At 36.5% G+C, this 11,752-nt stretch overlaps 1 protein-coding gene across 1 annotated transcript in view; it reads left to right on the forward strand.

The window, feature by feature from the left end:
• Positions 1-3,872: 3,872 nt before the first annotated feature.
• The window catches only part of LOC104405175 (ankyrin repeat and SAM domain-containing protein 6-like), a gene marked incomplete at both ends in the record, with an annotated part of 8,696 nt that continues 816 nt past the window's right edge, over positions 3,873-11,752 (forward strand). Inside the window, 6 exons of the mRNA XM_010013802.1 lie at positions 3,873-4,083; positions 4,683-4,732; positions 5,716-5,919; positions 7,128-7,293; positions 7,997-8,178; positions 11,409-11,595. Coding sequence (XP_010012104.1) covers positions 3,873-4,083; positions 4,683-4,732; positions 5,716-5,919; positions 7,128-7,293; positions 7,997-8,178; positions 11,409-11,595 — 1,000 coding nt within the window. The remainder of the gene's footprint in view (positions 4,084-4,682; positions 4,733-5,715; positions 5,920-7,127; positions 7,294-7,996; positions 8,179-11,408; positions 11,596-11,752) is intronic.

An 11,752-nucleotide genomic window follows, 5' to 3' on the forward strand; every position in this document is an offset into this window, starting at 1 on the left:
CCCTAACTATTCTATGACTCTAAGACTGTAAACCAGAGATGATTAGGGTGACTCAGCCTGTACATAAATTTTTCTATCCAGATCAGTACAAATTACTGAATATGTGGTCTGCAGAATCATGGAAATGCAAAAATGAGAGGGAACTCGAGAGACTCACCTGGCTTTACGTGGGGAGACAGGATCAACATGCCAAGAACGTCCTTGATGGAAGTTTCTGTTCTCTCTTCCTTCTCTGTGGTAAAGAAGATCCCTTGGTCCCATTATCTCCACTAGTACCCAGTTCCACTGCTTCTTGTTTTCTGTGGTCAGATTTTTTTTTCCCCTGATCTAATCTATATGTCCCTTGCTGCTTATTAAGTTGATTGATTCTTTTTCAGTGACCACCTTCAATTTTGTAAGAACTATATAAATAAAGAATTACCATAGTCCATAGTCTCTTCAATCTTTTTTTTTTTTTTCCTCCAGACTAAACAAAAATAATTCAAATTTCCTTGTTTGCAGGTTATTTTTCATAAGTTTTCTACTATTTCTTGTTTATCTTGCCTCGGGATTCCAACTAGGGTCTCAGTATAACATAGCAGTGTACATAAACTACTTGCATAGTTGTGAATTTTATGCAGTTACCAGTAAAATTCACCTTTTTTGCAGCAGTGAGACACTGCATCTATACGTAGTTTGTGGTATGTTACAACTCTGTCTTTTTTTAATTCTCTACAGCTGCTTTGCTGCTTACTTCCTTTTCTATATTTGTACACTTGATTTCTTTTTCTAAAATGTCAGCTTGACCCCTACTGAATAATGTCAATTTGTTAGTACTTAAATTAGAGTATCTAAGGTGCTTACGAAACTGTCCAGACAGAGGTCTTCCGCAAAGTCCGTCCTCCCAATTTGAGGTCCGATTCTTGTTAATTTGTCTCTTAATATGTTAGGGTGTTTTTTTTTTTTTTGCTATGGTGCTTTCCCTATATTAATTTTACTTGAACCATGTTTTCCTCAGTTGTTTGGATGTGACATGAAATAGTGATAAAAACTTTATTGAAAGTCAGGCTATGTTACAGCTTTTCCTCCCTTCCGCCCACTTGACCAGTTACTCTGTCAGAGGGAGATTGATTTGGTGCGATTTATTCCAAACAAACCAGTGCCAGCTCTCTCTTACAGGCTGTGATGACGTATTAAGTTTCTTTAGTTATGTCCTTTCAAGTCAAGCATTTTGATCAGTACATCTTCAGGTTTTCCCCTTTTGGAGATAAGGGTGATTATGTATTTGCTTTTTGCCTGATTTCTGTAACTTCTGCCATCATCATAACTTATTTTGAAGATAATCAATTTTTGTTCTGAGATGGTATTGTCTATGATTACTCTAAGGTAATTTTAATCAGTCTTGTCAGGTTCTAATTCGTGTAAGCTGATTTAAATATTCTTACTCTGTTGTCAAATCCATATATATTCCTACCTTCTTCCTGTTAATGGTATTCATACAGAAATATCTACTGACAAGTAAGCTGCTTTTGAAGTTATAAAAACCCCTCTCTTTTCTGTGTCTCCTTTTTGATCACTTGCGTCATTAACTAGTAGACTTCTGTTGTGTGCTGCTTCTATTTGCAATTTATGCATAATACAGGACCTTGCTCTTTTACCTACTGATTCTGTAGTGGATAACCAGGATTGTACTCTTTACCCCTTTCACAAGGGAACTGTTAATGGCTCTGTTTCTCATCATTTTCTGGACTTGAAAACAAAGTTGTATCTTTTCCATATGCAAAAATTTTGTTTCTTTTCTTTTCCTTCCTGTGTTTCTTCGGTAAGCTATATTGTCAATGTCAGTATTAGAGCAGTGTGAATTATCACGTTCAGTTTCTTGGTTAGATTAAAGTCGTTTGGGGGCAGAGATTTCCAGTTCTTCCCCTTAGTCTTTCATTCCTAACATTGTTATAAATGTCTAAGATATTTCTCAAGTGGCAACACCATTTTTCTGTTCTTTAATACTGTTGCCTTCTCCCACTGCTACTAGATTTCAGCCTTTTGACAGACAGTATTTTTACCCAAAGATGCATTTTTGTTACTTGGCTGCTTCAGTCTAGTTTAAAGCCGTTTTATTCTAGCTTCTGTCTGTGTGATGTGGTAGCTTATATGGGGAGGCCACAACTTTCTGCAGTAGCAAACTGGAAACTCCAGGACTCAGACTACCGTACTCTTGAACACCAGAGTACAACATGAACCTCCCCATTATCATTCGTTTTTTGCCACAGAGCAGTACTGTTTTTATATGGTAACATAGTGTCTGTACTTCGTCCACTTTGGGTTAGTCTGTGGTGTGAGCATATGTTAATGAAGCAGAAGCACTGTGAAGAAGAGTAACAAAGATAACAGGAACTCAAAAGTGATCTTTGTTACAGAAGCAGGCTAGCTTCAGGGAACAAAACCAAACTATGTTGTGCAAGCAATTTGTTTTGTAAGCTCACTGTACTCTGTATTAAAACTAAATGGATTTTTTTGTCCTTTCAATTCCTTTTAGAAGGTGAATAAATGCTGGATGGTGTGGGTTTTATTGCTTTCTTGGAGTTGTCTCTTTTGCCTTTTTCCATCAGTTCTTTGTTATTGAAAGATTTACATTAAATCTTTTAGTTATGGCTCCAAAGAGATACAAAGGTCTGAGAAGTCTGTCCATTACTAATGTTCCATGCAGGGTTAAAATCTTTTTAATAATTATCTGCTGGAAGGATTGATTTACAAGGAGTAAGTTTAGAGTTTATATTGCTTCTGCTGTAAGACAGTTGGGAAGACATATCAGTAAGCAGTTGAAAAATGTTAAATGCCAAGGAGAGAGGGCAATGTGTATGTTGAGAAGGAATGGCCAAGAATAAAGAGTAGACCAGGAGTGTATATTGTCTGGATTGGATATCCCATAATGCTGCCTTGAAGAAGTATCATCACTTTTACACAACTCTGTTATTATTTTTACAAAGTGTTCTGGGAAGGGAAGAGCAGCTTTATACAGAAGATATTTATGATCTGACTGATTTGTCTATAAGCCATGTAATCTTTAATACAGATTGCATAAGTCTTCTTAATATAGCCTATAGATCTCATATTCTAGAGAAATGTCCTGTTAAATATTTGGAGCATCTTGCACTGTCTGCTTTTAAAAATGTATAGCTCTGTGAATACTTTGATAAATTTTCTTTTGAGAAAAGATGATCCTTTTGTGTAATAGTTTTCACATACGTGATACCTGTATGGTCGCTGGTTGTAGATGCAGTAAGTGCTTATCACAGCTGATACTTGCCTTGCTCCTTTTCAGTTTACAGCCTTTCCAGTCTGGCAGAGTTTAAGCTGTCTGTATAGCAGCACTGTATGGACTGTGGATCTGTAGTTTATCAGAACTCTTCCAGTTTGCCACTGATTTGGAGAATCTTAAGGAGAAGCTTCATGCAGATCAGATAAGCTTCTATGCACACCTCTGAAAAGCCAAAAATACACATGCCAGTTCCTTGACACCAGGGAGTGTGTAAGAACATATGGTGAAATTGGAATATAATGGGAAAATTAAATATTTGCAATGTAGTTGCAAAGATTTCCTACTCAAATTCTCCTAAAATTTTTATTTACCTTGTCTTTCCAGATAGTGGGGAAAAACATTGTAAGGCATTTGCCAGACAAAAAATTAAGGAAAAACATTAATATTGCACATAGAAAATATAGTGAAGGATTCTGTTGATAATTGCAAACCACTTTAACATTGCTTTTGTAGTTGATAGCAAAAATGTCTTGACAGATTTATCACTGCTGTAAGGATTACTTAATTGTGCATTTCTTTTCCTCTTTTTTTCTTTTAGTTGGAACTAAATTGTTGTGTCTTCTTATCAATCTAGTCCTGGTGGAGCAGGATGTCCAATCGATTCCGCAGGCTGAAGTTCACTCCGACATTGCGCCATGGATTTCCTTCCAATCAGTTTGTGCCTTTTCCTGATGAGCCTGAACCATCATTAAATTCCACCATAAAAGCAGTTTCACAGAGTGACACAGACACCTCTGGAAACCTTGATGGTGCTGCAGCTCGGATCACAAATAACAAAACAAGTGGTAAAGCCAGAATTGTCTTGTGAGACACAAGCTCTCAAGGGCTAGCTAAGATGATACTGTTTCTAATTTATTGATTTTGTTTTTATTTAGCTTAATATAACTGAAAAGACGTGTAATATATCTGTAGTATATATATAGAGATGTTTGTACTCCTGATTGTTGGTCATGCTAAATGCTGCACATAGCATCATTTAAGCAGGCAAATGCTAATATAAACATGTTACTGTTCTGTAGCAAGCAATATTAAATTAGACAGTTGCTCAAAATCTGTTAGTATCTTTGATAAACTAATTTATGTAGTGAAAACCAATTTATTTAAACAAATAAATAATTCTCAGAAAAAAGAAAGATTGGAAAAGCCAAAACTATAAAACACATCTACTGAAATTGTAGACGTCTCCATGCAAAACCCCCACAGACTGTGATGGGAAATAAGACTATTGGCTTAACTTTAATTTAGGTACACGACAATGTTACTGGAAATCATGTTTCTGTGTGCTTCCTGAGGGTAAAGCTGTTGAATGTTTGAAAAGAGTAAGTTATCCTTGAGAACAAAAGTAAGCATGTGAACAATAAAACATCATTTATGTATTTTTCAGGTGTAAACACTGCAAAAGGAGGAAAGGATGATGAATTATTGACAACGATGGTATGTCACAGTGTTCTTGGGTGTTCAGCTCAATTCAGGAGGTCATGCAGCTCCCATCATCTCAATTTTTTGTTTTTAATCTCATATCCAAGTCACCATAAGAAAGAGAGCTATCATTTGTTTATTGTCGCTAGGCAGAAGCTGACAGGCTGTGATATATCAGTAGTCCTTAGACTAGGAAGTGTTACAAGTATGGTATGGAAGCTGTTCACAAATACTGACTTATTTAAAAAGTTACCCATACCTTTGTATGATCAGCAACAAATTAGTAAAATAGGTGGAACATCTTGTTAGTTGCTGACATGAAGTATGTTGTGAGGAACATGGTACCAGTGTAAAAGTGAAAAATCATTAGTAGAGGCAACCATGAAATGTTAGGGATGTTTATTTCTATTATTCTATTTCTTCTTCTGTTATGCTGTAGCTTTAAATTCCCCCATGGCTTAGTCCCTGGAGATGTCATTAAATTTGGCTAGTTATCCTTTACATTCTTTTTTAAGAAGATTGATCAACTTTTGGTGTGACTGACAGAACTCCAGGGAGCCAAATCACTTGTTTATTTCTCTTTCTGGAGAACACATACAGCAGGAACAGGCAGCTATTCACTCTTTCACCATCCTGCCTGTTCCTGCTGTATGTGTTCTGTCTGGGAATAGAGAGGACCACCTTGTTATTTCTTTGGAAATTAATTGTTAACATTCCTGTTAAAATCAGTTTGAAGCAATATTCAGCCCAATGAAGGAATAGACAGTTTCTGCCACTTAATGAGCATACTTATGGATGCTGGAATGTCCATTGGATTCTGTTATGTGTTGTAGATCTTTACAAATATTACTTCTGTGTCTCAGTTCCATTTTACTTTGTTTAAAAATGCATCTCCATCTTTTTATTTAACCTACAATTCTGAAGCTACATCGTAAGCTCCCAGTAATCTTTCTTCAGAGGCTCTTTTTGTTTTCCCTTTCTTTGTGTCCCTCTCTCAGTTGAGAAGTAGTGCTCCTTTTACCAGACTGCCCAGCGATAAACTGAAAGCAGTGATACCACCTTTCTTACCACCCTCAAGTTTTGAGCTTTGGAATTCTGACCGAACACGACTCAGCAAAGATGGCAAAGCTGAACAGATGAGAACTGCCTGGCCACAGAGAGCGATCAAGCATGATTTTAACAGCAGTGGGAACTCTGATATAGTAAGCAAACAAAATACGTACAAACATACTGTGTTATGTCCAAGCCACGCTGACTGGTGAGCCACACTGTGTTTCTGATTAGAAATTACTTTAAACCTGCTGTCTCAGTAATGGCTTGTCCTTTATGTTCTGCTGTATAGGAAGAATACACATCTCTGGGGAAGGAAAATAAATGGAACAAAAGTACTGCATGAAATGAAATTACTTATTTGTTGTTAACCAAAGTCAAGCCTTAATGCAAACTGCTGAAGTGGCTGCTGGTTCCACCTCTGTATTTTAGTTGCCAAAGTAGATACAGTCATTGGAGTATGATGGAAACTGCTCTGATTTGGGAAAACACTAGGGACAGAAGAAAACAATAAAGTTTCTCATTTTTTTAGCAAGTGAGGGAGAGAGAAGAAATACCAGTGAGGCACAAATATACAGACATAACATTCTGAAAGCTTAATAATAGATAAAATTGTAGCAGTTAGTGATCAAGTGGGCTTGAAGGCATACTGCCTTAAAGCTTAAGTACTGTAAAAAGGGAAGAAGTCTGAATAGATCCTATTTTTTATAGAGGGAGCTTGTCTGATTCTTCAGTGTTTTTAGTGAAAACACAAAACAAAAAGAAAATGGCTTGTTTGTCTTGAGACAGGAAGCAAACCAAACTCGACCACCTTTGCTTTCATAATTAGTAGAAGAGAAAGGAGAAGTGCTTGCTCCTCTGAATTTAGACTCCAATAGTCAAGTGTAGAGAAGAATTTATTTTACTAGTCCAGAACTGTAGTTCATGTCAGTTCTAGAAATGGGACAATGAAAATATTTTAGGCAGATTTTTTCTGTCTTCCCTTTTTGAGTGAAAGTTAGCTTAATACCAGTTGAGGTGATTTAGGTGTGGAATAAGGTACTGTGAGGGTAGTGAGACACTAGAACAGGTTGCCCAGATGAGCTGTGGCTGCTCCATCCCTGAAGTGTTGAAGGATTGGATGGGGCTTTGAACAACCTGGTCTAGTGGGAGGTGTCCCTGTCCATGGCAGGGGGGCTGGAATCAGATGATCTTTAAGGTCCCTTCCAACCTAAACCATTCTGTGATTCTGTAATTCTGTGATTTTTATAACTGTATATTCAGTGTATTTTTATAAGTGGAATAAGACTATTTCTGATATTCCTGTTGTTCTTTTGCTCAATCAAGACAGATGAAAATTATTTTTCTTTATGTTTTCCAGACATCTGTTAGCAAAGGTACTAGACCAGTCAAATTACCAACATTTGCAAGAAGACCTGCATCTCCTTCAAATTCTAACAACTTCAACCATTCTCCCCATTCTTCTGGTGGATCCAACAACATTGCAGGGATTAACAGGCATGGAGGCGAACTGCAAAACAGATCAGGTACCATTTTTAATAAGAAGTCGTCTGTATCTGGTCCAGCTAAAAAACTACCATTTGTGATGATGAGGGCTCCTACTGCCACATAAACAAAACTGCTGTAAGTTTTTGTTGGATTGGACTTTGTACACCTACCTAAGGGAAGAAAAGCCTCACATCTGTTGCAGAAGTCTTGTAGGTTAGCCCCTGTCTTAAAGAAAAATATTTTGATTTTATTGAGTCCACCCAGGACGGATGAGGTGGATGGTGGATCATGGCAACATGTATTTCATAGAACTGTCTCTTACCCCCGTTGCTTGCTTTTTGTTTTTTTTTAAAAAATCAGTTTTTAATTAAAATCAAAGCTGTGAGCATTGTATCCAGCAGCTGTAAAGACAGTATGGTGAACGTGTATCCCAAAGTATGAAAGTCAACTTTCTGTGTGTATATAGAAAAGGCTGGCTTATCTCTTCTCCTGTGACTGATTTTTGTTCTGTTTCCTGAAAGCTGCTGAACAGGTCTAAACCTTACAATTCTCTCTCTCTTTTTTCATCCAGTCAGTTTTTAAAAGGAAGTGAGTAGTGGAGAGAAGTGAATTGAGAATTCACAATCATATTAAAATTATGGTTTCCTTGACTCTGTTCTTATTTGTGTTTTTTTGGTTTTTTTTTTTTTTTTTGTTTGTTTTGTTTGTTTGTTTGTTTTTTGTTTTTTTTTTTTCATTCAGGTGGCAGTGCAGATAATGTTTTGTCTCAGATTGCAGCCCAAAGAAGAAAAGCAGCAGGCTTACCTGAACAGAAACCCAACCAACAGAATAGTCCAGTCCAGACAACTCCTTCATCCACTCTGCCTGATTTGCAATGCGCTCAAATTGTTGGCAATGGGCATGTTGTAAAGGTACAGAAAAATGTAAATTTTTGTGCTTCCAAATTGGCTAATTTCAATACATCATGCCTCAGTCATAGATGGTTGATAAATGTAACTGCAAGACCTCACACAGCCTGAAATGAATGAACACCTGTTACACAACTTTTCAGCTCCGCAAACCTTCCTTTTAATTACAAATCAGCAAAAGATTAGACCTAATAATAAAATAGGATTTTGCTTTATTATTAATTTCACTCTCTTTCAAAAAAAAAACAAACAGCAAATATAAAACTTTGGGTACATACATCCTGTTATTTTGATTTACCATTATTTCTTTCTATGGTCCTGATTGAGTCCTGTGTTCTATATTCTTTATTCCTGGGCTTTACTTTGAAGTGGTACAGATAGTTTCCCTCCAAAGGCACAACCTGAGTGCCCAACACTCAGATAATTTGTACCAGGATCTGACAGCCACAACAGTATGGGTGTATCCAGTCTGCTCCAGAAGGTGTTATTTTTAAACAGCATGGATGTTAAGTTGTCATCACGGTCAGGTTTTGCTCCTGAGTACAAGCTGTATTATCTGTGCTGACTTGCCTATGAATTTTCTGGAATAGCATTACCCTCATGACCTGCCCATTTTAGTGCATGTTCTTTGCAGTTAACAACTGCTTTGTACAAAATTTTTAAGGATTAAGATTTTAAATCTTTAAAATTTCCAGACACAAGTTAGAAAGCAACATCATCAGGGAAGATATGATACACTGTTGTGAAATGTATGAGATTATTCACACAGGGTTAGCAGTACGTTTCAGAGAGCAAGAGAAAGAAAGAACATAATTTGGGTTTTTACTTCTAATTCTGACAGTGTTAGAATACATGACCAAGAGCGAACTTTCTCAGCTTTTTGATTGCGTAATCTCCAAACAGCTTGTTTTGCTTTGTTTCATTTTCTTTGCATCCTTTATTGAGATTCTTCTTGAAGTTTTGCCCAGAGAAATAAAAAAAGGCCAGAATATAGGATTAGTACATGTGCGTATAAGACATCTCTTTCTGTGGTGTCTTCTATGACAACAGTAAGCAATATGTATATTTAATCATTAAATATCAATGATAAATTAAGTTACAAAGTTGTCCAGTGATTTAATTGAAATTTCTGGAAGACAAAAATCAGAAGAAGTGTGCAATTACCAATGCCAAAACAGTTTCCATGAATAGTCATTTTGGTCTCTAACCTATCAGTCCTGATTCTGAAGGGACTAATGGTTGCTTTTCAAAGATGAGATTGGGAGCTAAAATTTTTTACTCTGCCCAAAAGCTATGGACTCATACTGATACTTTGGCACATGATAATCTTTCCTCCCTTTCTATCCCATATAGCTGCTCCTGGGGCTATAAATGATCTGTTTCTTTCTTTCTGTAGACAAAACCACTTTATTTATCCTTTTTCCTCATTAAAGGCTCCTCTACTGAACAGTTACCAAATGCTTTTTCAATACCTGTGCCACTGAGCTTTGGGCTGCAGCTGTTGGGGCCTGTTGTTACTGCCACTAAGAAGTTTCCCTATTATTCCCACTCACAGTGGAAGACATTAGGGGATAAAGAATAGTAATGAGGTGGAATTCCCCTCAAGATACAGATCATCGTCTGGGAAGTGAGTTCATCATACTGCTGAAAAGATTTTTAAATAAAATTATGCCAGTATGTTGGAAGGACAACTGCTCTTTCAGTGCTCTTTCCTTAGATATGTAGCTGAATTTCAGTCTATCCACTAATAACAAAACACGTAATTAGTGTATCACATCTGAGGTGATATTTGGGACTTGGTGGCTGTTGGGAGTACAGAATCATGCATGAATCTACTCTGGTTGCAAAAGCTTAAACAGACTACTTTGTAATCAACAGTATAAATGCTGAAAATTTAATATCCATTGTAGAAGTGCTTGTGCCCTCCCATTAGGATCATGTTGTCTGAACTTGGAAATAGCTTATCTAAAAATGCAGCAATATTTACACTAATCAGTTCTGCAGAAGTTACCTGTGAGAGATGGGATTGTAGAAGCCTTAAAGAAAGGAAAACTGAATAACAGTTCACAGGGTGATGTAGTTTAAGTAAGTGCAGACAGTGCACTTGAGAGGGAAGACCGTTCTCAATCACAAATGGTCAATAAGAGAATACAGGGATATTTGGGGCAAAAAATTGAAATGAGTTCACAGTGCTCTTCAGAGACCTCTCAAATTTGTATCATGCTACATTGCTTCTAGTCAATTTAATGCAGGGCTAAGGAAGTAGTACATTCTGGCATAGGATAGAGTAATGGAAGCATGTTACCACTCAAATCAGTTTTATCTTTTAATGTGCATCTCGTATCTAGAAAAGTTCTATTTATGCTATAGCACAGAGGCAAAATTGTACAGAGGCAGGAATCACTGCCTTTCTCCCTTCTTGCCTTGTTACCCAGCTCAACTTTTTCTTATGTTTTTCTTGTAGCAGCCTGACTGACCAAAGATACTTTAAGTTATAGGAATCCAGGAGAAAATCACCTAACACTTCTTTTTAGGTCATATAATGCCAACTTTGAAATTTGTGAAGTGATACATAGATCAAGGAATTTAAGAGGTGCAGGACATTAACTTGTTTTGGAGAAGACTGATATAGAAACATATATATATTCTTATTCCTCACTTTAATTCATGTATTTTCTATGTCTCCAAATGTATTAAATGTTTGCAGAATATTTAATAAATTTGAATCATTTGATTCAAGTCAAGCTTAAGGTTTGACTGGAAACTTTCATTCCAGTGCAGCAAGGGATTTAAATGCACCAAGTAGTTTATGCTTGCTACATATTGCTGGTTAATCCAGCTGAAGTACTACTTTAAATTAGCATTTGATGTACATTGAAAAGCTTTAATCGAGGCTTTATTTATTTAATTGTATCTCTGAATGAAAAAGACTTGTTTTCAAAGTCAAAGTAATTTCAGCTCTTATAAAAAAAATAATTGTGTTTGTATATAGTATTGCTTTATAAAAAATCATTTTCTTATATCAGAATTACAGCCTTAATAAATATACTTTTCTTGATGAATTTGAGGGGGGACACTCACCTGGGATAAATCAGTATTGCTCCAATTATTTCAATATGTATCAAGCAGAAGCTTCTGATTGTGATTATATGCTCTGTAGATATTATGTGAAATTTAAGTAATATTGAAGCGTATATAACTTATTTTTTTTTTTTCAACTGAAATGATTGTATCATTAATTACAGCAAAAACTGGAGATGAACAAAAGACCTGCATCTGGGACTTCATCTACATCTAAAAGCACATCACCAACTCTCACACCTTCCCCATCACCCTCCCCATCTCCTAAGGTTCACAACGCAGAGTCCTCTCTCTCTTCTCACAGACAGGCCAAGAGCAACGGATCCAGCAGTGGTACTATTACAGATGATGGTGAGTCTGTCACTGTAATGATAGGAGATTCATTCATCAAGGGCATGAAGTGTTTAAAGCTGTAACTGTACTGGATTAGTGTGTATCTGCATGTGAGTGAGAACTTTTTTCTTTCTAGAAAAAATACTTTGGTGTTTCTTACTGCAAGATTGGCATT

Source organism: Nestor notabilis, unplaced genomic scaffold (genome assembly GCF_000696875.1).
Source record: "Nestor notabilis isolate BGI_N333 unplaced genomic scaffold, ASM69687v1 scaffold33990, whole genome shotgun sequence".
In the NCBI taxonomy this organism is placed as follows: domain Eukaryota; kingdom Metazoa; phylum Chordata; class Aves; order Psittaciformes; family Psittacidae; genus Nestor; species Nestor notabilis.